Here is a 21156-nt window from a genome sequence, read left to right as displayed (position 1 = left end):
TGTTTATATTAAATACACATCTCGACGGAACATAGATGTCGTTGATCTAAATTCTTCGAAGTAGAGGTCGCTACACTTTTTTTTATAGAGATTTACTCCTTTTAATAAATATATTACGAGCATTAACAAAAGAACCACGACTACTGTTTATTTTAATTTATGTACAACAAGATGTTTACTTGCCGACCGCTTGCTTTACTTAATTCTTAACAACTGAAATTATAATATATTTTCCGCTATTTTATTTTTTTTTTTTTTTTTTTTTTTTTTTGTATTGCTTTCTGTAATCGACGTCATCGCTTTAGCTCGTTTTAAAAATGCCCGCGCCGCCATATTTTTTGGAAACATCTTTTAGAGCTGCTTCTCGGATATGCAGCACTTCTATAGATAAAGAAGGATAGCTGTATAAATACGAGTACAACAAGGATAGTAATAGCGAGTTTATTAGTTCTACCGTTTCAGCGTCCATTACTCGAAGAAATTTTCACTTGCAAAGAAAAATTTTTAAGCCAATTAAAAAAGTTCCCAAATTGCCTTAATAATCTTGGGAACTATTTTTAACTAAATCGAATTTATTTTGAACGATCAAGAACGCGCATATGTCGTATAATACGAAATTATGATCAGATCAACCCTAAAACGAGTAACATGACAAAACATTGAATTTAGGATCTACTGTTTTATAGTCAATGCTTTTACTGCAAGTCAGTCTACGATTTTTAATTTGAACTTTTTCATCAATGATTCACGATGACTTATTATTTGTTTAATTACTAAATTTTTCAGACCGCGTTATAAGTTAATTTTGTACAAATTTGACGTAAAGTTCGAAATCTGCGGAATATGAAGTATGTTATTAAAAAATCAGTGTCGATCAGACAGACTAATGACACCGCTGGATATAATTATGTAATGCTATTATGTTCAACTAATAAAACTATTTCAGCAAAAATATGAATTTCCACTTGAAAAGTAAATCTTTATAATTTATACGTAAGAGATATTCGTGAAAATTTGTATGGCTGCAAATAATATTCAGTTACTTGCATCGGATCACCATGTAGATGATACATAGAATGCAAGATGGCAACTGTACAAAGATAATAGGCGTCGATTTCTGCGATCATATTTTTCGTTTCCACAGTAAAATGTACGTGTTTTTATGTTGAAACAGTGAAAATATATTTACTTGTTTGTTTGGTTCATTGATAAATACCGATAAAACAGACTCCAAACCTGATTACCATGACGTAATAGCACAAATATGTAATCTTAGTTAATAATTAACCTAGTCGTGTTGGCAACTATTATCGTGTTTTACGGATCTCATCACATTTTAAAGCAATTTAAGAATGATAAAAACAGCTAGGATTTTCAAGGAAAATTTTTGAAACGAAGAACTCGTCAACAATGATACAATTTCAGTTACATATTCTATATCAAACAAATTGAAATTGACTTAACTATAACTCGATTATGTAAACATTTCAGACAAAATACCTGTAGTGGATAATATTGTTATATTTTGCCAATAATATGGGTAAGCAATATGAAGTACAATTATTAGAGTTTGCTTTGTTACATTGCTTGATAGAAAAGTAAATTATGTTCGTAAGTTATAACTGAAATGATTTATCCAAAGTGATGGCAGGGAACGAAAGTACACCTGGATCTTTAGCAGAAGATTCATTGTCCACAAGATTGCAATGGCTTCGTCAACGTAGAGAAGCGTTGCAGGAAAAGTTGGCTCAAAAAAATAATGAACTTAAAAATCTGTGTGTAGAAGAAGCGGAATTAACTGGTGTTTTGCCACCAGAAATTCCGTTAGAACCTGGAGAGAGCCCGCCAGTTTTCCACAAAAAAGTTGGAACAACGTTTACCTATCCACAGAATTTAATCAACAAATTGAAAACGAACGAAGTTGTATGTTTCGCGAAATTTTAAGAAATTATAATTTACACAATCAAAGTAAAACACAAGTGATTTATTTTGTATTCTTCCTAGGAGGAATCTGCTTTAGAGTTGGAACGACAAGTTCAAATTGGTATAGTAGAAGCTGCTTTAGGAATTGTAAATGATCCTACGGAAAGTAAGGCAGTACGCCGTAAGCATAGACTTGTTTACCAACAAAGCCAACGCAGGCTACAAGAGCTGGAGGCACGTTTAAATTTTCTGAGACAAAGCCGTAATAAATCTCATCATTCAACGCAACTCCAACATTCTATTGTTTGTAATGTCCCACCACATTTACATTTAAATGTAAAGCATAGAACAAAGAAACCTCGACCACCATTAGATGGCACAGGTACAATAATTTTTTATTCTAGTTTAAAAAAGAGCCAATTGTTTAACTTTATTTTAAAATTTATGTCCTTATAGTAAACGACGTAAATTCAAAAATTACGAGAGGACTGCTCCAAGAGGGTGGCATAAGTTTGAGTCCATTAGGATCGGAAGATAAGTGTAACGTTTATCCTAGTCATGGATATGACGATCAATCAATGATTCCTAACAATTGTAATCATAATCACATTGGTACTTATTGCCCTACAATTTCCGACCAGCGACAAAGTATAAAAATAATAGAACATGATCATAACGATAATCAAAATGTTTATATATTACCCGACCAATGTCGCACGCGAACATATTCTCACGGTAGTGGTGGTTCGCGCAATCAAAATCATTATCAAGATAATGAACGGACCTATCGACCATTACCAGGCACATATACCGAAGACGAACGGCAAATAAGATGTCGTCAATTTCAACCAGAACAGGTGCATAATTATCCACAATATTCTGACTACAAACATTTGGACAATGATGTCCAACGAAGGTCTGGACAAGAATATTATGAAAGGGACTTTCGTACATTACATTATATACATGTACCTGAGTTTCCAACATATCATAAAAGTAATTCTCAACCACAGTCCGGATTAAGGCGAGATCGGGATACGAATAAAAATTTACGATACACAAATTCACCAAGTGAATCACAATTACCATCAGGTTATTGGATGCGGTACGAAGATGAAATTGTCTGGTGCCCGGATGATCAATTTGCTACAGATAGATTTGGTAGTTTGGATCGAAGGAAACGCAATGCCGTTCAAAATACTGGTAGTATTGGAGCCGACGTGCAACCACGATATCGTACAGCATCTGTAGGTTGTAATAAAAATCCTTCTTACATTGCCTCTCATCAAAATGCTTCTGTTCATTTACTTCCACTATCTGAACAGCCGCCAATTAATAATAAAATGTTACTACGTACACAATCTCTAGGCAGCGTGGAAAAATGGCATTCAAATCATTTACATGAATTACACGATGGTAAAGATACGACGGATAATGTCAGTAGAAAAGGAAAAGAAAAAGAATGGTATGAAACCTCTTTGGATTCAGGTACAAGTCCAGGATCAGATATTAATCTATCTTCTCATAAAAATATTCATTATCAATCCACTCTTCCTGTATGCTCTAAAACATCCAATAATAGTAACGGCGAAGATGGCAAAGGCAATTATATTTCTTCAGTAAATCATCGTAAAAGTGACATGTTAACCATTGAAACTGATCAACATTTACAATCATCTCGATACGAACCGATACGAAAAGTACTTGAAATTCCAGCCGAATCAAAATCACCTCAAGAAACAAACGAAGAATCGATTATGTTAGGATCCGCTCAGAATTGTACTATTGTACAAGCTGGAAAGTATCAACCATATAGAGAAGTTACAAAACCTTTTGAAATGTCTGATTTTTATAAATATTCCACCAAGTTTCGTAAGAAGAACGAAATAAATGGACAAAATGTTTTAAGCGAGACTCAAAAAGATTCTCGAGGATCGCATTACGTTAGAACGAACGATCTTGGAGAGTCTGAATCCTTGAATGCTATGCACAATGGAATTGCTGGTTCGGTTCAAAAAAGAATTTATCAGCCTGTTCAAAGAATGACGTGTCAGCCTTATCTCACGTCATTAAGATAATTTTTGACTATGCATAAAGGAATAATCTAACACAATGGTTTAGATAAAACGAGATAGGCTGGACCTGTCTAAATAAATATTCAGAATCTATTTGTAACAGATTTATAAATAATAATGATTGCACCAACGTGGTATTATGACCTGAAAATTTTATGATCTTGGATATATTATTTTAGTGTAGTTTATCCAAACGATTATCGACTACGTTAAAATTAATATGGGGACCTGAAAAGTGCCTTGTCTTTATTTTGATAAAAAATTGTTGTCGAATTTTGACTAAAATTTAATTTATACTATTTATAAGAGATAATGATAAGAGATATGTCAAGAAGCATTGAATAATTCAAGCAAAAATTCTGAAATTTTTGGACATTATATACTTAGGTCACGTGTAATTAATAATCATGCTTAGAAATAATCTACATTTTTCACTAAAAAAAAAAAGAGAGAAGAAAAATGCAAAATATACTAAAAACTTACATTTTGTTAAATCAGTTGCTTAGATTCGTAATGTAAAATACGAATGAATTTTTGTATAATTAATTTTATAGAATATAAATACTAAATATAATCGCAATAATTTAAGAAATTGTCAGAACAAAAAATGTAGGATTATCAAAATGATAATCATTGAAGAATAAAATCTTTAAGTAATTATTATAAAAAATATGTTATAGTTAGTATAATATATTTTCGTAAAGATAATTCTATCAATAAGCATTTGCACAATTTAAAATAGAAAAACATGAAATAGAAAATAGAAAACAAGTGATAGATTTCATTATTTTGAACTTATTCAACTTAAAAAATTTCAAACTCAAATATTGTATTTTGATGTTTTTGTATTTATTGAAAGATAACATATAAACGTAACGAAATTATATTTAGTTTCATAAAATATTTCTAGTACATTCTACTTAATCATATTATCTTCAGTTTTATAGTAAACACCTCGAGCCTACATATAGTACAGTATATTCAAAGTAATATTTAAGTTATATAAATGTTACAATTTTTCAACAGAAATGAATAATTCGCACACTTCATTTAATTCATTGTTCGTTAAATACATTGTCTAAAATAAAGATATATTTGTTAAGAATAAATGATTGATTAATTTAACTTTATCTTTAATGTTGTTTTACAAAAAAACAAGTGTTACATCTTTTTATAATGAAACTATGTTTTGTTTATAAAACAGTAATATTCTTTCTATGAAAAATGTTTGTAAATAAACAATATTTCTAAATTTAAAAATTTTGATTTCTATATATGAATTTATAATAAAAATTAATATTCCAAATTAATTTTACAATTCATGTATAAATTTCTAAAATTGTAATATATATTATTTATATGCTTGAATAAACTATAAAACATTAAATATTTTTAAAACAGCATTTACATTCAATTTACAAAGAATTATAAAATTTATCAATAAATTGGAAAAAAGTATTTTTGTCTATGTAATGTGTATTTTTTTCTAGAACAAGAGATATACATTTAAATGAATGAAATATAACAGAAGGAAAATTAAAATTTGACTTGTGTAATGATTAAAATCTTATTTAATAAATTCGTCGATATGGTAAGAAATAAAAAACAAATATCAATTACATCTAAAACATAATACCGATTAAGTAACTTGATTTTAAAAATTTATGTCTCATACTATCGCGCAAATTATATAAAAATTCTAATTTCATACACTCGAGCAGTGCAATTGCAAATATACGTACGCGTAACTTATTATATGAATATTATATGATACATATGAATATTATATAACAATATTATATGAACGAAGTATTATTATCTGTTTTACAATTGCACTTCATAAAATAAATTAATATTTAGCTTACAATCAAACCCATTGGCACTATATATGTCGTTTTTTTTTACACAATATTATATGAGACATATGTTATTGAAAAAAAAACACAAAATTTACAAACGGTCACACTCAGTGTTGACAAATAGTACTATTGTTATTCTTATTGTTAACGCATGTATATCAATTATTGAACATTTATTAATTAATGATGAAATATTAAAAAGAAATAAATACATATACATATAACATGTGAAAATTATGTAATATTCTAATTATTGTTATGTGTTTTCAACTGCGATAATTTACATTAAATGTATTAATATTATATTATATTAAAATGAATATAAATGAAAGATAAAATAAAAGTAGATGCTATTTATATAAAAAATAATGTACAAAATATTTAGAATATTTTTATAAATAGCGTTAGCAATAACAATAAACATTTAATTGTAACAATTTACTATAAAATTAACAATATAGAAATTCTATAGAAAATATGAACAACTTGCATATTTTATCGTGGAAAGATTGTCTGAGAAAACTTCGAATAATATTTGCTCATACTGATGAATAGAGTAATTATCTTGTTCTTTAAAGGCAACACTGAGGACAGATGATTTTAATGAAGAAACGTGTATCCTATAACTATATGTGAATAACAATTAGAATTTATATGCGCAAAATATTTCAAAACAATTTCGTTACGTAACTCATACAGAACAATTTTTTAAAAAATTACTTTTATAAAATAGCTTGATCAGAAGAAAAAATTAATACCATTCTTTGGCCTTTATTTTTGTTTATAAAGTTCTGATTGCCCTCATTTGTTAATACAAAATAACGTATCTTTTTGAGTAATATTATTCATTAAAAAAATGTAATTTTTAGAAAAATGTCTAAATACACTAAACAATAAAATATAATGATAAAATAAAGTTTCTAAATAGTTCTGAATTCAATTATTGTTCATAAAATAATTTTTATTTGTTATCTTTTCTAAATCTGGAATCTGTTTGTGCATACTCGCTAAAAGTGATTTTCTTTTATTATATTTAGCAGTACACACATTCAACCAAATCTTCATTCGCCCAGGCATACATTTATTACATAGAACACTCGATTTGCGCAATTTATCACGGTCTTAAAACTATGAATTAGAAACTAACACTATACAGCTCAATAATTTAAGGGAATTTGTTAAATGTTCGCAGAGCCATAACAAGAGGTAGGATGAAACTTGTTAATTGTATCTTCAATATGATCGGTAATCAAATAGACAATACTTATTGAATATTGTAATCAATAGTTTATACAACTTACTATCTCCTTAATTTATAAACTAAAAATTTCATGTTCAACAAATTCTTTAATCTTCAAATTGAATAACAAATAAATATAATAAAAATCGAATGTAGCTTTTTCTGGTATAAGTACCCAAACAAAATTAAAATTAATTCTAAGCTATAAAAGCTATATTATAAAAAAGGTAAGTCTGTATTTTTTACTTTATTGAATTTTTAAGCAAACATTAAGTTTTGAGCCAAAGATTAATAATGAAAATAATAGTACGAAAATAATTTCATTTAAAACAATGATTCTATTCGAGAAAATAATCAAAATTAATGTCTTAATAGAAATTTTTTTAAATGTATAAACTTATTCTTATATGTATGTGTTGTGTGTGACATTTATTTATTTATTTTTTTTATTAAAAGAATCTATTTGAGCCAAATTGAGAAGAAGAAAAATAAAATTTTTATTTTCATGCTGGCAAATTGATATATATTCTTTTCATCGAATTAATTTGGACCACTGATGCAATAGACTTGATGCATATTTCTTATTACTGAGTATTAATTGTAATAATATTGGTCAAGATAGACAAACAAAAGCGATTACAAATTGGCTATGTAACATTTAAAAACTTGCCATTGTACATGCGACTGTAACTGTCTTGTTATTGTTTTTGTTATTATTATTAACTTGACATTATTTACACATTTCTCACGTAAATATCATCAAGCAAAGCACACAAATTTTTAATGCAGCTGAGATATCTTTAAATCATAACTATTCAAACAATTCATAAACTACTTGTCTATTCAGCTATTGAAACCACATGTTAGTGGTCGCTGAGAGATGATACAGTTAACAGCAACAGTAGCAAATTAGTGAATTAATACAACTACTCAATCGGAAATTCAAATTCAGACCAATCAGACTCTTCTGAGCTTGAGAAAAGGGAAACAATATCTTCCAAATCTACATCATATATCCAACGGCTGTTTCTTTCCTCAAAAAAGTCCCACAAAATAAGTTGCTGTAAAAAATTTTAAACTTTTTGGACATTTTTCACAACAATCGAGTAAAAATCTAAATAATATTTTTTAAAAAATCTATGATACGAGTCACAATAAAAATTTCAACTTACACGTAAAATATCGACATCTGCATCTGCGTTACGTCGTTGACGAACAGGAGGACCAACATCTGTTTTAGTACCATCAGGAAGTGCATGTAGATAAAAGCATTTATTACCGAATGGACATTTTCCGCGTCCCTTATTGAAATATTTACAATCTTTGGTGCTGTAATAAATAAGCAATGTAACGTAACTAAACATTATAATTACGTATGTTTTATCCTACCTTAACGCACATTTGTAGTCACTTATTAATTTCTCTTTTTCTTCTTTAGTGTCAACCCAGTACATACTTGGACATACAAAGTCGGAAGTAGCACGGCATTCTGGACAAGCTCTTATAATTTTGTTATCGAACTGTTTAGCTTGTCTCCATTTCCTAATGCAACTTAGGCAAAAACAGTGATTACAATTTGGTAAAATTCCGAATCTTTGTTCCCCAGATGCTTTTTCCATTATAACTTCAAAACAAACACCACAAGACTTTTCTCTACTGCGCTGAATAGCAAATGAAAGCTCCATGTCCACTTCATGCTGTTTGACACATGCCTGAAACATTAATATTAATAATGGAGAATAATTTTATACAATATACAATCGAATATATTATTTAAATAATATAATATAATCCATAATTACGTTTGTATGTTTTTTTCTAAGTTCCTCGTTGTACGGATGAAGTACTGCACGATTACACAATTCGCAAATATCTCCATGTAGATATGTACAATTTCGTTTTTTGCAAATTCCAGTCGCTTCTGCAAATGGACATAAAGGTTCTAAAGATGGACTGGATGCTTGACCTGATGGATTTACAGCTTGAGCATAAGATATTGACATCGAAGAACTTGTAGATGTCCCTGAGGTTGTAGAAGCTTCATTTGTAGAAGATGATCCAGCTACTTGAAAAGGTATAAATTCCGGCGCTTTCACCCATTCTTCGGCAATACGAGTATTGTCTTTACTGAAAATATAAACGCATTCTGCTACATTACATATCTTCTATTATCTTAATTAATTTATTATCTGTCTCACGCATTTTTATATACATTGTAATGTATCTTGCTGAAATAGGATCATTCTTACATATTCTTTCTTGTTGTCAAAGTTGAAATATTTGAAGCATGTTCTGTTGAATTTTCTACTGAATTTCCATTTATCAGATTATTATCAATAGTTCCAGTACTATGGCGAAAATAGCATTGATTACCAAATTTACAGATACCGTGTTTAAAAAAGCGGCAAACATTATTTGTAGATGAGGCAGAAGATGTTGTTTCATTATTTCCATCATTCCAATGGCGGTATCTGCAATTACTTCCTTCGCGGCACATACCATTTTTGAAATATCTACAAAGAAAAAAAAATCAAAGCATACATCAATATCAATATCATTTCATCATTAACAAGTTTAATTTAATATTGAGACCACTCATGAATATTTTGTATAAGTTATTTCAATAGAATTACGCAAAATAAACAAATAATATGTGCTGCAAATTTCACATAATTTCAATTCACTTTCATCTACGTAAAAGTAGTAGATGAAACTTTCATAATATCCGTCACAATCAATATTTTGATACAGTCCCAAGTACATGAAGTTAACAAATACACTTGACGAAAGAAAGAGAAAAAGAAAATAAGCGCACAAACTTTAAAAATGTTGATATTTTTACAGATTGATTTATCTTGACGTGTTATAAACTCTACTCTAGTACATGCAGAGCTGTGTCTCTCGTTATTTCATTAGTTTCATACCGTTAGTAAAATTCCTCGTAAAGTAAGTTATGAAACAATATCTTACCGGCAAACAACGCTTTGTGTCCAACTGTCGGCCATTTTCTAAAGCTTCCACTTTAACAATAATCGACAACGCGTCCTCTAAGGATCGCGTACAATTTTTTGGCAATACCAACACGAAGGGTGATAAAAATTCGTTCCAACAAATGTACAATCTACGTTGCACGATATCTCATGCTATATCACCAACTTTGTTTAACAAGTACTTGTTTTTTTTTCAAATTCTTAAGACACTTCTCACATATCAATTTTCGCTTTTAGTCTATCTTTCTTCCTCGTTTTTCCCCCTTTCCAACGTTGTTCGAAGTTCAGCTTTTTTACTAAAATTTTACCCCTGTGTATGTGTGTGCTCTTCGCTTTTTATGCGCTATTGAATAAATATTTAACATGTACTGTAACTCATTGACTTTACCTGCGAAAGCATACATGTACGTCACTATTAAACTAACAACAGGCAAATTCACACTTAACCGTTATAAACTGAGTTAGGGCATGCGCTCGAAGTTTCAAGCGTTCAAAAGTAATTTGCTACTGAATTCGCGTGTAATTTTTTTAAAGATGCAGTAACAGAATGTTTATCTAGAATTAGAAGTGCCATACACATTTTTATCGAAACAATAATGTTTATATTTGTTTGATATTTGACTAGAAGTTACTTGACACTTTCTATACATTTTTGAATGCTAATTTCAAGGATTTGTCAACTCATTATGAGAATTTAGAAAGAAGAGTTCATTTATTCATTAAATACGCATTAAAGTTTAACTAATTGGAACAAATTTTTTCAAATATTAGGTACAATGTAGAGTGTGTATCGATATTGTTGTTGATATTTTTTGTTAACAAAATTCAATTCTATCATTTAATGTATTATGATCTCCATAAAAACAAAAATATTTTCAGTTAATGTACATATGATTCAGATCGGTTTACAACAAATTTTTAAATCGTTAATTTGCAATTTAGGTGCAACGCACGTTAATGGTTCGTCGTTAATTATATTAATTACGACGCTGATACAATGTCTGGAATTAATTTCAGTATATTTTTGTATGACATTCAAAGAAATGGAAATCAAAACAACACGATAACGCAATTATGGAAACGAGACTTTATTTAGTTTGGTTGAAACAAACTTATGATCATATGTTGGTAGTATACGCGAATTACCGCCACAGTTGTTATGTTTCGGCAATGAATACGGTTTTATATTTTTAACTAAAAATTGTGACGAAGTGCATTGAGATAAAAAGGTGATGCTTATTTTTTTTTTAATATTTAGAAATTCGAAAGTGCGACACGTTGTTCTCAAGTAGAATGTTATGATCTTGATTGATGCAAAATTTTGGACATGCACATAACATTTCAGTTCGAGATACCAAACTGTAATGTTTGTTTCTTTATTCGAAGTATATTATAATTAATTCTTATGAAATATGAATATGGTCTTTCTTATCTATTTCTATTTATGTTTCGCCCCTACTGTCAGACTTGGTTTTGATCGCAAATATAAAATACAACATGGCGAAGTGGAGCTATTTTTTTTATGATAACCTTAATTTTTTGTATAGTTGTTTATTACACTTGCAGAAAGAAATGTAACGTTCAATTGTTTTCGAAAAGATGTTTTATTTTGTTATGCAGTAGTTCTTTCTTGAGTGTAATTTATCCTATTGTGTTTATGTTTGTAACATTTCTCCTATCTATATTTGTTTATATAATTGAAAATGAACTTATATTATTTATGTATTTATGTTAAATGAATAAGATATCTGATACATGATAATTTTTTATTTATAGTTATTTTTTCTTTCCCTTTCTCTAAAAATTTCTTTTGCATTTTTAAATCATTTGAGTTTTAATTATCATCAAATCTAAATTTATTATAAGTTTTCTCATTTCATTACATCAACTTTATGATTTGTAATATTATAACAAATTATTACTTTGTATAGCTAATCATATAAATGAACATGGATTCCAATATTGATATGGAATTAGCAACTAGTCAAACTCAAAAGGATTCATCTACAGAAAATGAATCTGCTGAAAAAACAAGTGAAAATATTACCGCAAGTGAAGAACAGAAATTATTAATGTCAAAAGAAGATGAAAAAGTTATCGATGCAAGTGAAAGTAATGATAAAATAAACATAGATAATGAAATAAAAGAAAAACTATCTGATGAAAATGTGAAAAGTGATGAAGTAGTAAGTAATGAAGAATTATCAAGTACTACATGTGAAGAGAATATATCTGAAGAAGATAACACAAGAGTGAAGGAGTTATCTTTACTAGAAAATAATACAAATGTTACAATTAAGGAATGTAATAATATACATTCATTAACTTTACATGAAAATGTAGCAGAGAATGTTTTACAAGATAAATGTTCAGCAGAATTAACAATATCCAACACTACTGATAAAAATGATATAGATAAATTACCAGATAATACCAACGTAGTAGAATGTACAGAATCTCAAAAATGTTTAGAAGATATATCAAATGAAATAGAAAATGTGGAACGCGCAAATATCAATGATTCCTCCGGTTTGACCTTAACAGAAAAAGAATTTGTTGAAAATGTCTTAGAAGATATTCAAGTAAATATATCTTCAGTTAATGAAAAAAATGATTCAGATAATAAGAGTAATTCAAAGGAAATATCAGAAGGTAGCAATGCAAATATAACAGAGAAAAACATTGTAGAACCAGAAAATACCGAATTTGTGCAATTTTCTCAAGAAAAGCATGGAGATATACAGATTGAAAATCAGTCTATAGATGCTGAAGATCCTTTTGGGGGAGATAGCCTCATAACAGAAAATATTGAATCTCTGGATACTGATGATCTTAGTGAAGCTAATATAGGTTTCTCCAAATTGTGCAATCAAGCTGATAATTTGCAAAGTAGTTTTAATATTGATAAAAAGGATAACAATGAAGGAAATAAAGACAGTTCTATTGATATTCTGCATTCTCCAAATGCTATACTAGATTCGCAGGATACTAATAAAGATAGTAATGAAAATTCAGTTCAACCAAAACAGAATGAAAATTTAAATACAGACATTGGAGATTCAACAGAAAAATCTGATGATCAAACAAAGAAATCTGTCGATGAGATAGCACCAATGGATGAACAATCTAATGTTCTACCAGGACAAGATGATGAGTTATGTATTATTCCAGATAGTATGAAAGTCATAATTCCTGAGCAAGCAGAAAAATCAAACTCTAATAATGAAGAATCAATGCATGAAGATAACAATGAGCAAAATGAAATTAAACAAACATGTGAAAACAATGAACCAAATGATGATGGAAACAAGGATTTGCATCAAGATGCAGAGGAATCAAATGCTGTAAACGAATCTATTGTAACGCATGCTAAAGGAACCAGAGCAGAGACAGATTCAATTAATAAAGATACAGATATCACAGCAGATGTTATTAATATCGACGAAGAGTCAAAAAATTCTGAAATTGAAGAAATCACGGCCAAAGAAATTTGTAAACAATGTAATGAAGAAAGATCATGTAAAATTAAAGTAAAAATTGGGTTTGATACTTATAACGTATGTTCAAAAACCTGTAAAGCATTATTCAAAGTTGCTAATAATAAAGCAATGGATATACCCAGTGATGGAGTTAATTCCAAAAGAGAAAAACGTTGTGCAAACTGTTTGTTAATTGTTGAACATAATGATGAACGTAATCTTTCTTGGGAAACAATGGAATTCTGTAATGAAGAATGTCTAGGTAAATTCCAAACAAAATATGGAAGTTACTGCAGAAATTGTAATGGTTCAGTACAGGCTGTAAGTTTAGGAAAATACTGTGTACGATTTGGTTATGATGTTAGACAATTCTGTTGTTCCACATGTTTAGAGGAATTTAAGAAAGGTCTAAAAGTATGCAGTTATTGTCAAAAAGATATAAGCTCTAGTACAGAAGGTTTTCTTGCGCCAGTTGGCGAAAAAGGGCAATTTAAGGATTTTTGTACTCAAGAATGTATGGAAAAATATTCAAAAATGAGTTCTGTTGAACCTCCAAATATGGAAAAGAAATGCTGCAGCGTTTGTCAAGAAGTAAGAAGTCATTTTTTTTTTATTTGTGTCTTCAATATGAATTTGGTAGAAACTTTCTAAATTAAAGTTATATTCTTTATAACAGGAAAAAATTGTTCATTGTGAAGTTCAAATAGACAGGTCTGATCCAGTAGCTATATGCAGTGAGCCATGTTTTGCAGCATTTAAATTTGTAAAAAAAGTTGATCCTGAACAGTGCTCTACTTGCAAAAAATTTTTTGAATTACCTAACAAAAAAAGTTCTGTTGTATTTTATGAGAATGAAGCTCATACGTTTTGTTCTAAAACTTGTTTAAATATATTTATTATTACCAATAGAAAAATTGTTCCTTGCAATTGGTGCAAAGTAAAAAAATATAATTTTGACATGATCAAAAAAGAACTAAAAACTGGTCAAGTAATGATGATGTGCAGCTTAAATTGCCTAACATTGTATCAGGTATGAAATGATCACATATTTTTTACTTCAAAGAATATTACACATAAGACTGATGTTTTTTTAATTTTAATTGTATATAGGTTTCCATCAACGCAGTTTCAGCAAAACGAATAAACTGTGACTTCTGTAAAGAATTTTCTCAAGCACAATATCATTTAACGATGTCAGATGCAACAATACGAAATTTTTGTTCATACCACTGTGTAATGAATTTTCAAGCTCAGTATACTAAATCTCCGATTACGATACCAACAGGTGATGACCCTGTACCTACCGGTATGCCTAAAAGGACATTACCTCAAAGGAGCATAAATTCCAATAATCAAAAAGCTAATGATATACAAAATAAAAAAAATATGCCTGTAATTTCTTCTGTGACAAGTTTAGCCACAATTGGAAATGGTCAATCCAGTCCGACAACTCAACAAAACAGTGTAAATAATATGTTAGTACCTTCAGTTGCTATTAGCCAAAATCAAACGCCTCAAGTAATTTATAAGCAGCATATTATAACGAGACCACCGAGTCCAGTTCAAATTCACAATAAAATAACTCAATGTAAGCCCGTGATGCACACAAAAGGAGTTTCAGTACGTCCACACCCTTATACAAAAGCTACACAGACGGATGGAATTCAGCAAGCAGTTGTACCGATTCCAGTTCCAATTTATGTTCCATTTCCAGTACATATGTATACTATGCCTTTTCCAGTTCCATTACCTTTTCCATTGCCAATTCCTGTTCCTATTTTTATACCAACAACAAGAAATAGTGCTAAGGGAATATTTAAAGAAATCAAAAGAATACAAGAAAAAATACCAGCAGATCCTTTTGAAGCTGAACTTCTTATGATGGCAGAAATGGTTGCAACAGAAAAAAAAACCAATGAGACTGATTCAGATTCTACAGATGATAGGTAATTATATTATTAATAGCTTTTATAAAGTTATTTTTTTTCTATTTTCCTCTTCTATTGTTTTTATAGAGACGAAGATGCCGCTGATCGTGATCATTCGCATAGTGGAGGTTTCAGTCCAGAAGGTGTCGATTCTAGTAATACATTTGGTGACGATATGTTACAAATGGCCTTGAAAATGGCCACTGGAGAATTAGATGAGCCAGCTGTTGATTTAGAAGCTGCTTTAACTCCAAATACTATTACTGCTACGCAAGCACCAGCACAATCTGATACAGCTATTGAAAATGATGGTAATGAAAGTAATGAAAGAGAATGAAAAAAACAAATGATAACGAAAGGTTTATTTAACATTTAGTTCAATCAGAACGGCTCATTGTTCCTTCTCGGGGAAGAAAACGAATGGCTCCATATAAACCACGATCTACACCAAATAAACGAGGAAGGCGCGTGTCTGGTGCTAACGATATGCCTTTGATGCCACCTCCTGAACCCCAACCTCCGCCTCAACCTAGAATAATAGAACCCATAGAAAAACCAGATGCCAATATGGCACTCAAATATACTTTTGGAGTAAATGCGTGGAGACAATGGGTAATTGAAATATCTTACACTTTCGCTTTTAATTTCAATTGAAAGTAGATGTTAAAAATCAGAAATTATTTAAAAATATAGGTAATTGCAAAAAATGCTGAATTAGAAAAACAAAGTACACCTATGAGAAAAATGAAATTATTTAAGACGGATCTTTTGCAACTCACAGCCGATGAATTGAATTATTCATTATGCCTTTTTGTGAAAGAAGTACGAAAGCCAAATGGAACAGAATATGCTCCTGACACGATATATTATCTCTGCTTAGGTAACTAATTCCATCATCTTCATTATTCAAAAGAAGCATTTAATTATCTTCGATTATTTATGTTACAGGAATTCAACAGTATTTGTTTGAAAATAACAGAATAGACAATATTTTCACAGATACATATTATGAAAGATTTACAGATTGTTTAAATGAAGTTGCAAAAAAATTTTCCGTTCTTTATAATGACACACGTAAGTTAGTGTTTGTTTTAAAAAAATCGATACAGAAAATAGTATTGTAATAGAAATATTAAAATTTTTGTAGAATACATTGTAACAAGGGTTGAGGAAGAACATTTATGGGAATGTAAACAATTAGGTGCTCATTCTCCTCATGTACTTTTAAGTACTTTAATGTTCTTTAACACTAAACATTTTAATCTTGTAGTATGTATAAATCATTTTAAATTATTATATAAATATTATTATTTGTTTTAAAATAAATTAAAATTTAATATCGTTTAGACAGTAGAAGAGCATATGCAATTATCATTTTCACACATCATGAAACATTGGAAACGTAATCCAGCTACCCAACCTGCTGCAGGAGCAGGAAAAGTTCCAGGTTCTAGGAACGTTCTTCTTCGTTTTTATCCGCCACAATCAGCATTGGGTGAGTATCAAATTAATAATCATCAATAATTTATATATTTAAGAAATAACAAAATTATAAAGTTCTAATTTTTTTCAGAAGGCAATTCACGTAAAAAAAAAGTATATGAACAACAGGAAAATGAAGAAAATCCATTAAGGTGTCCAGTCAAATTATACGAGTTTTACTTGTCTAAATGGTACGTTCATTTACTTACTTTTCCTGTATAATAGATAAAAATTTTAAATAAAAAAATATAATAATTATATTAATTTTGCATTACTATTTTAGTCCAGAGAGCGTTAAAACTCGGAACGATGTGTTCTATTTATTGCCAGAAAGAAGTTGTGTACCGGACAGCCCAGTATGGTATTCAACATCTCCTTTGGCTAAGGAACATCTCATAAAAATGTTATATCGCATTAAAATGGTTAAAGAAATTAATGTGGCATTATTAACTAGCTAATTTCATGTTTGCATATTTATCTTTCCCCAGTTAATTCGAATATCATGATATGCAAAAAATAATTGTTCCCTTATACATGAGAATGTTCAAAAAATGAAATGATGTGTAATTTTTAGTGTCATTGAAATTTTATAATTTCTATTGTATATTTTTCACTTCCTAATAAAACAAAATGTATTATTAATGAAATCTTTTAGAATCTTAGTATAAAACATATCCAAACGAAATTGCTATTACAACAAATATATATTTATAAATTATATATGTATATCTATATTTTTACAAATAATTAGAAATTATGTAAGAAAAAAATGTACATCACATCTCTTTTTAATATATACAAATGACATGTAATTAAGAAACAAATTTTTATTATTAACTTTACAAAGTATTTATGAAGTTCTCGTTTTTGAAGAGTTTTGCCTTTGCAACATATATTTGCGTTTTAATATGTTCTTCTGTATTTCCAACTCATTAAGTTTTGTATATACATCTGAAAATATTTCATTTTGTTCTTCTTCCGGAATGGTCTCCCTATTGAAAGATACAATATATTTCAGTACATTTCTTTTAAAATGGTAGACATTATCTTAGTGACAATATTCAATTTTACCTATATGTTTTCATTAGATCATATTTCTCCCATGGTTTAGCAAGAGCTGCTGCCTTCTTTTGACGTCTTTCATTAACAACTATCTCTTTAACTCCTTTTAAATTAAGACGTTCCCATCTTTGTGACCAGGGTAATGGATTGAGAGGAATTTTAATATCATTTACTGGAACAGATTCTGAAATTTTTGCTTCTATTTCCATATCAAAAGGAAATGTACTATATTCCAATGGTGCGTCTCTTAGGTAAAGTAACTCGTCATCTAATCTTTTTTCTAATCTATAAATAAAGGAAAGTTCTCATTTTAAATTCTAATTAAATAATTAATTAATCATTTAAATAATTAATGCTTACCTTAAACAATCAATGTTTTGGATGGCAGGATCATATAAATCATAGCGTACTTCTACACCTTCCCCATTGACTACATTTCTTAAAAGAAATGAACTTCTTAATCCACAGCCTTCTCTTAATATACATATACCAACAAATTTATTTATTTTTCCAACTGCATGTGGGTCAGAATAAGTTACTGCTAATATGGAACCCACATAAAATTCAGGAATAGACAATACTGATCTTCTATTCAACATATCCATACGTTCTAATTTTTCTCTTATGCTATTACGATATAATGGATTAGGGTCTGGTAGAAATTCAGGATATACAAGTCTATAATTTCCAAGTGATGGAGATTTGATTAATTCATCATTAGTTTGTGCTTGAGAATCATTATTATTATCTGTTGCTTCATCTGTTTTTAGTTGAACCAAAGTTGAAAAAGTTTTAGGTTCTTTACCTAGAAGTAATAATATAAAATAATATATATATATATACATTATTACATATATATATATATATATATACACTAACTAACATATAAATTATTTAATTTGCAATTTATTGTTATTAGTCGCTTATTAACATAGTACATGACTGAGGACAAAAATTTTCAAAAATGAATGTACCTAATACTTTTGCAAAAGCTAAATTTTGCCGTGCTTTTCGACACCATAATCTTGAGACCATCGTCATATTTCACTAATTTTAATTTGTTAGTATTATTTAATTTGTTTAATAATTTAAATTCGTTAGGTTACAAATTACGTTAGGTTATTTTATAGTTAATATTTTTCCCGGTAGGTAATACTATTTTCTTACATAAGACCCAATTTCCAATAAGCGACAACACAATACAAAAACATAGTACAACTTGTCAAACAACATGTGATGTACTAAACGAAAAAGTTTCAGTTGCATTATGAATTATGATTATTTACCTTTTTTTTGGGCGGTAAATTCTATTTATTTCGTAATTGTAAATTTTAATATTTCGTACATTCATTTAATTTTATGTTGTTTTATTAGTAATGATTTATGAAAATGTATTTTTTTAGATATTGAAATGAGTGTTAATAAGATACTAAATTAAAAAAAAAATTTAGTATGTATTAAGACACTGGACTGAGGAAACTTATATCAAATACTTTAAAGGTAAATCTATTAAAATTTTGTTATATGTCAACTTATTATGTAAATTTTATAATACAGACCAAATTCAAAATTTATTTTCAGGTTTGTTGAAATATAATACTTTTCGATGACATTGAAAAGAAGTGTGTACATGAAGTCACATATATATACATACATACATTGCATTGAATTTAAAGCAGTGTGAAGAAATTATTCATATTGAAAACCTGTAGTTTAACTTTTTAAATTAATATTTTTTTCAATATGATAGAATCAATGACATTAGAACTTAGACCCAGGCTTCAAATATGCAATGCTTTCATTCATTTAAATAAAGAAGTAAATTTAACAGCAGTTAAAGTAAAGCTATCAAAAGAAAATATAGAAATAACTATAGAAAACAAGACAGTAATATTTTTAATGAAATTCATAAAATTAATACCAGATTCATTATCAGCATTAGATGTTACAAAAAATTGGATTTGTTTTCGTGCACAAACAATGTCTGATCCTCTCCTTGGCTCTTTCAAAACACAAATAATTTCAAATTTAACATTCAATACTAATTCATTAAACAATTCTATTAAAAATACTGAATTATTTAATACAGGTAAATGTCATATAATGTGTACTTTTTGTAAAAACATTCTTTCTAAGGACATGTATATTAAAAGGATTTTACCTGTACCAGATATGAATTGTGATCCAAGTGAATGGTTTTGTTGTAAACACAATCACAGTAGTATTAATATGTATAATTTAATTCCCTTAGAATCTGATATTTTTTATGGGTCATTTTTCTTCATCATTCATGCAAGTTTATTTAATCATAATTTAAAAGTAGAGGAAAATGTCGTGATTTGTAGTAAGTGTTTACATTATTTAGGAAAAATTCATACAGATAATTCATTTAAATTATGGAATTGTAGTGTAGATTACAATTCATTAAGTAACTCAACAATAAAGAATGCAACAGATCCTTTTAATGATTTTTTACTTGCTATTAAAACTTCAATGACTGGTATACTTGGTGAAGAGATAATTTTGCAATACTTTATGGGAAAAGAAACTCATTCTCTCACTATAAAACCAATGGATTGGCATTTAAATTTAATGATTGAGCCTAAGGATATTTTATGCAATAATATTGTAACTTTACAAAGAGCATCAGTTGTTAAAGTATTATACAAATATGAAACAAATAAAAATACTCCTGATTCTGTAAATAAAACATATTGTGAAGTAAGTTTTTTAGTAATAAAGGCAGGTTTGGAACATCTATTAACATCAACAAAACGATTTCCACAAGTTTATAGAACTGCAATTGATTACAATGTCGGATATATATGTTTAGACAATTTTATAGACAATACTTGATCATATTTTTCTACTTTTAGAATATTGAAAATTGTAATTTTTGCATAGCTAATTCTTATATATTTTTAATTTATTTTTAAGTGAAAATACAAATTTTATAATTTGGAATTTATACTGTGTATGTCTATGTATTTCGATAAATAAATAAATGTTTATTTTATCAAAAATTTACATATATTTTTCTATATATTACATATTGAATATTTTACAATGTGCTATTTATGATTAGTAAAATTTAAAGGATTATAAATCACAATTTTAC

At 28.6% G+C, this 21156-nt stretch overlaps 5 protein-coding genes across 8 annotated transcripts; 3 read left to right on the top strand and 2 right to left on the bottom strand.

Moving 5' to 3' along the window:
• Positions 1-426: 426 nt before the first annotated feature.
• LOC122535305 lies at positions 427-4458 on the top strand. 2 transcript variants are annotated; one of them, XM_043666739.1, is made up of 5 exons: positions 427-1150; positions 1492-1540; positions 1643-1923; positions 2005-2305; positions 2380-4458. In XM_043666739.1, exons 2-5 carry the CDS (start codon positions 1537-1539, stop codon positions 3999-4001), a joined length of 2208 nt encoding a protein of 735 aa, XP_043522674.1. In that variant the 5' UTR covers positions 427-1150; positions 1492-1536; the 3' UTR covers positions 4002-4458. The 2 variants fall into 2 exon arrangements, with proteins under 2 accessions (XP_043522674.1, XP_043522673.1); XM_043666738.1 differs by having other exon boundaries at positions 427-1540.
• A 1473-nt stretch (positions 4459-5931) lies between these two features.
• On the bottom strand, positions 5932-10674 carry LOC122535308 (probable E3 ubiquitin-protein ligase makorin-1). Its single transcript, XM_043666746.1, has 6 exons — positions 10068-10674; positions 9347-9610; positions 8900-9224; positions 8487-8809; positions 8270-8426; positions 5932-8158 (listed from the first exon to the last, which is right to left on the bottom strand). Exons 1-6 carry the CDS (start codon positions 10100-10102, stop codon positions 8024-8026), a joined length of 1239 nt encoding a protein of 412 aa, XP_043522681.1. The 5' UTR covers positions 10103-10674; the 3' UTR covers positions 5932-8023.
• A 494-nt stretch (positions 10675-11168) lies between these two features.
• Positions 11169-17728, top strand: LOC122535301 (zinc finger MYM-type protein 3). 2 transcript variants are annotated; one of them, XM_043666726.1, is made up of 12 exons: positions 11169-11316; positions 12019-14157; positions 14243-14596; positions 14677-15512; positions 15582-15805; positions 15871-16106; positions 16188-16374; positions 16443-16568; positions 16642-16763; positions 16842-16989; positions 17071-17167; positions 17260-17728. In XM_043666726.1, the coding sequence occupies exons 2-12, from the start codon at positions 12031-12033 to the stop codon at positions 17432-17434; spliced, it is 4632 nt and encodes a 1543-aa protein (XP_043522661.1). In that variant the 5' UTR covers positions 11169-11316; positions 12019-12030; the 3' UTR covers positions 17435-17728. The 2 variants fall into 2 exon arrangements, with proteins under 2 accessions (XP_043522661.1, XP_043522660.1); XM_043666725.1 differs by having other exon boundaries at positions 11170-11316; positions 17068-17167; positions 17260-17725.
• A 57-nt stretch (positions 17729-17785) lies between these two features.
• LOC122535311 (39S ribosomal protein L19, mitochondrial) lies at positions 17786-19185 on the bottom strand. Its single transcript, XM_043666750.1, has 4 exons — positions 19013-19185; positions 18399-18843; positions 18048-18323; positions 17786-17968 (listed from the first exon to the last, which is right to left on the bottom strand). Exons 1-4 carry the CDS (start codon positions 19077-19079, stop codon positions 17827-17829), a joined length of 930 nt encoding a protein of 309 aa, XP_043522685.1. The 5' UTR covers positions 19080-19185; the 3' UTR covers positions 17786-17826.
• A 60-nt stretch (positions 19186-19245) lies between these two features.
• On the top strand, positions 19246-20978 carry LOC122535309. Of its 2 annotated transcripts, none has more exons than XM_043666748.1 (3): positions 19246-19338; positions 19442-19538; positions 19620-20978. In XM_043666748.1, exon 3 carries the CDS (start codon positions 19782-19784, stop codon positions 20892-20894), a length of 1113 nt encoding a protein of 370 aa, XP_043522683.1. In that variant the 5' UTR covers positions 19246-19338; positions 19442-19538; positions 19620-19781; the 3' UTR covers positions 20895-20978. The 2 variants fall into 2 exon arrangements, with proteins under 2 accessions (XP_043522683.1, XP_043522682.1); XM_043666747.1 differs by having other exon boundaries at positions 19246-19362.
• The last annotated feature ends 178 nt before the right edge of the window (positions 20979-21156 follow it).

The sequence above is a fragment of the Frieseomelitta varia genome, unplaced genomic scaffold, assembly GCF_011392965.1.
Source record: "Frieseomelitta varia isolate USP_RPSP 00005682 unplaced genomic scaffold, Fvar_1.2 scaffold_697, whole genome shotgun sequence".
Lineage (NCBI taxonomy): Eukaryota > Metazoa > Arthropoda > Insecta > Hymenoptera > Apidae > Frieseomelitta > Frieseomelitta varia.
The sequence above is the reverse complement of the archived record's forward strand: the minus strand, read 5'-3'. Positions and strand labels throughout refer to the sequence as shown.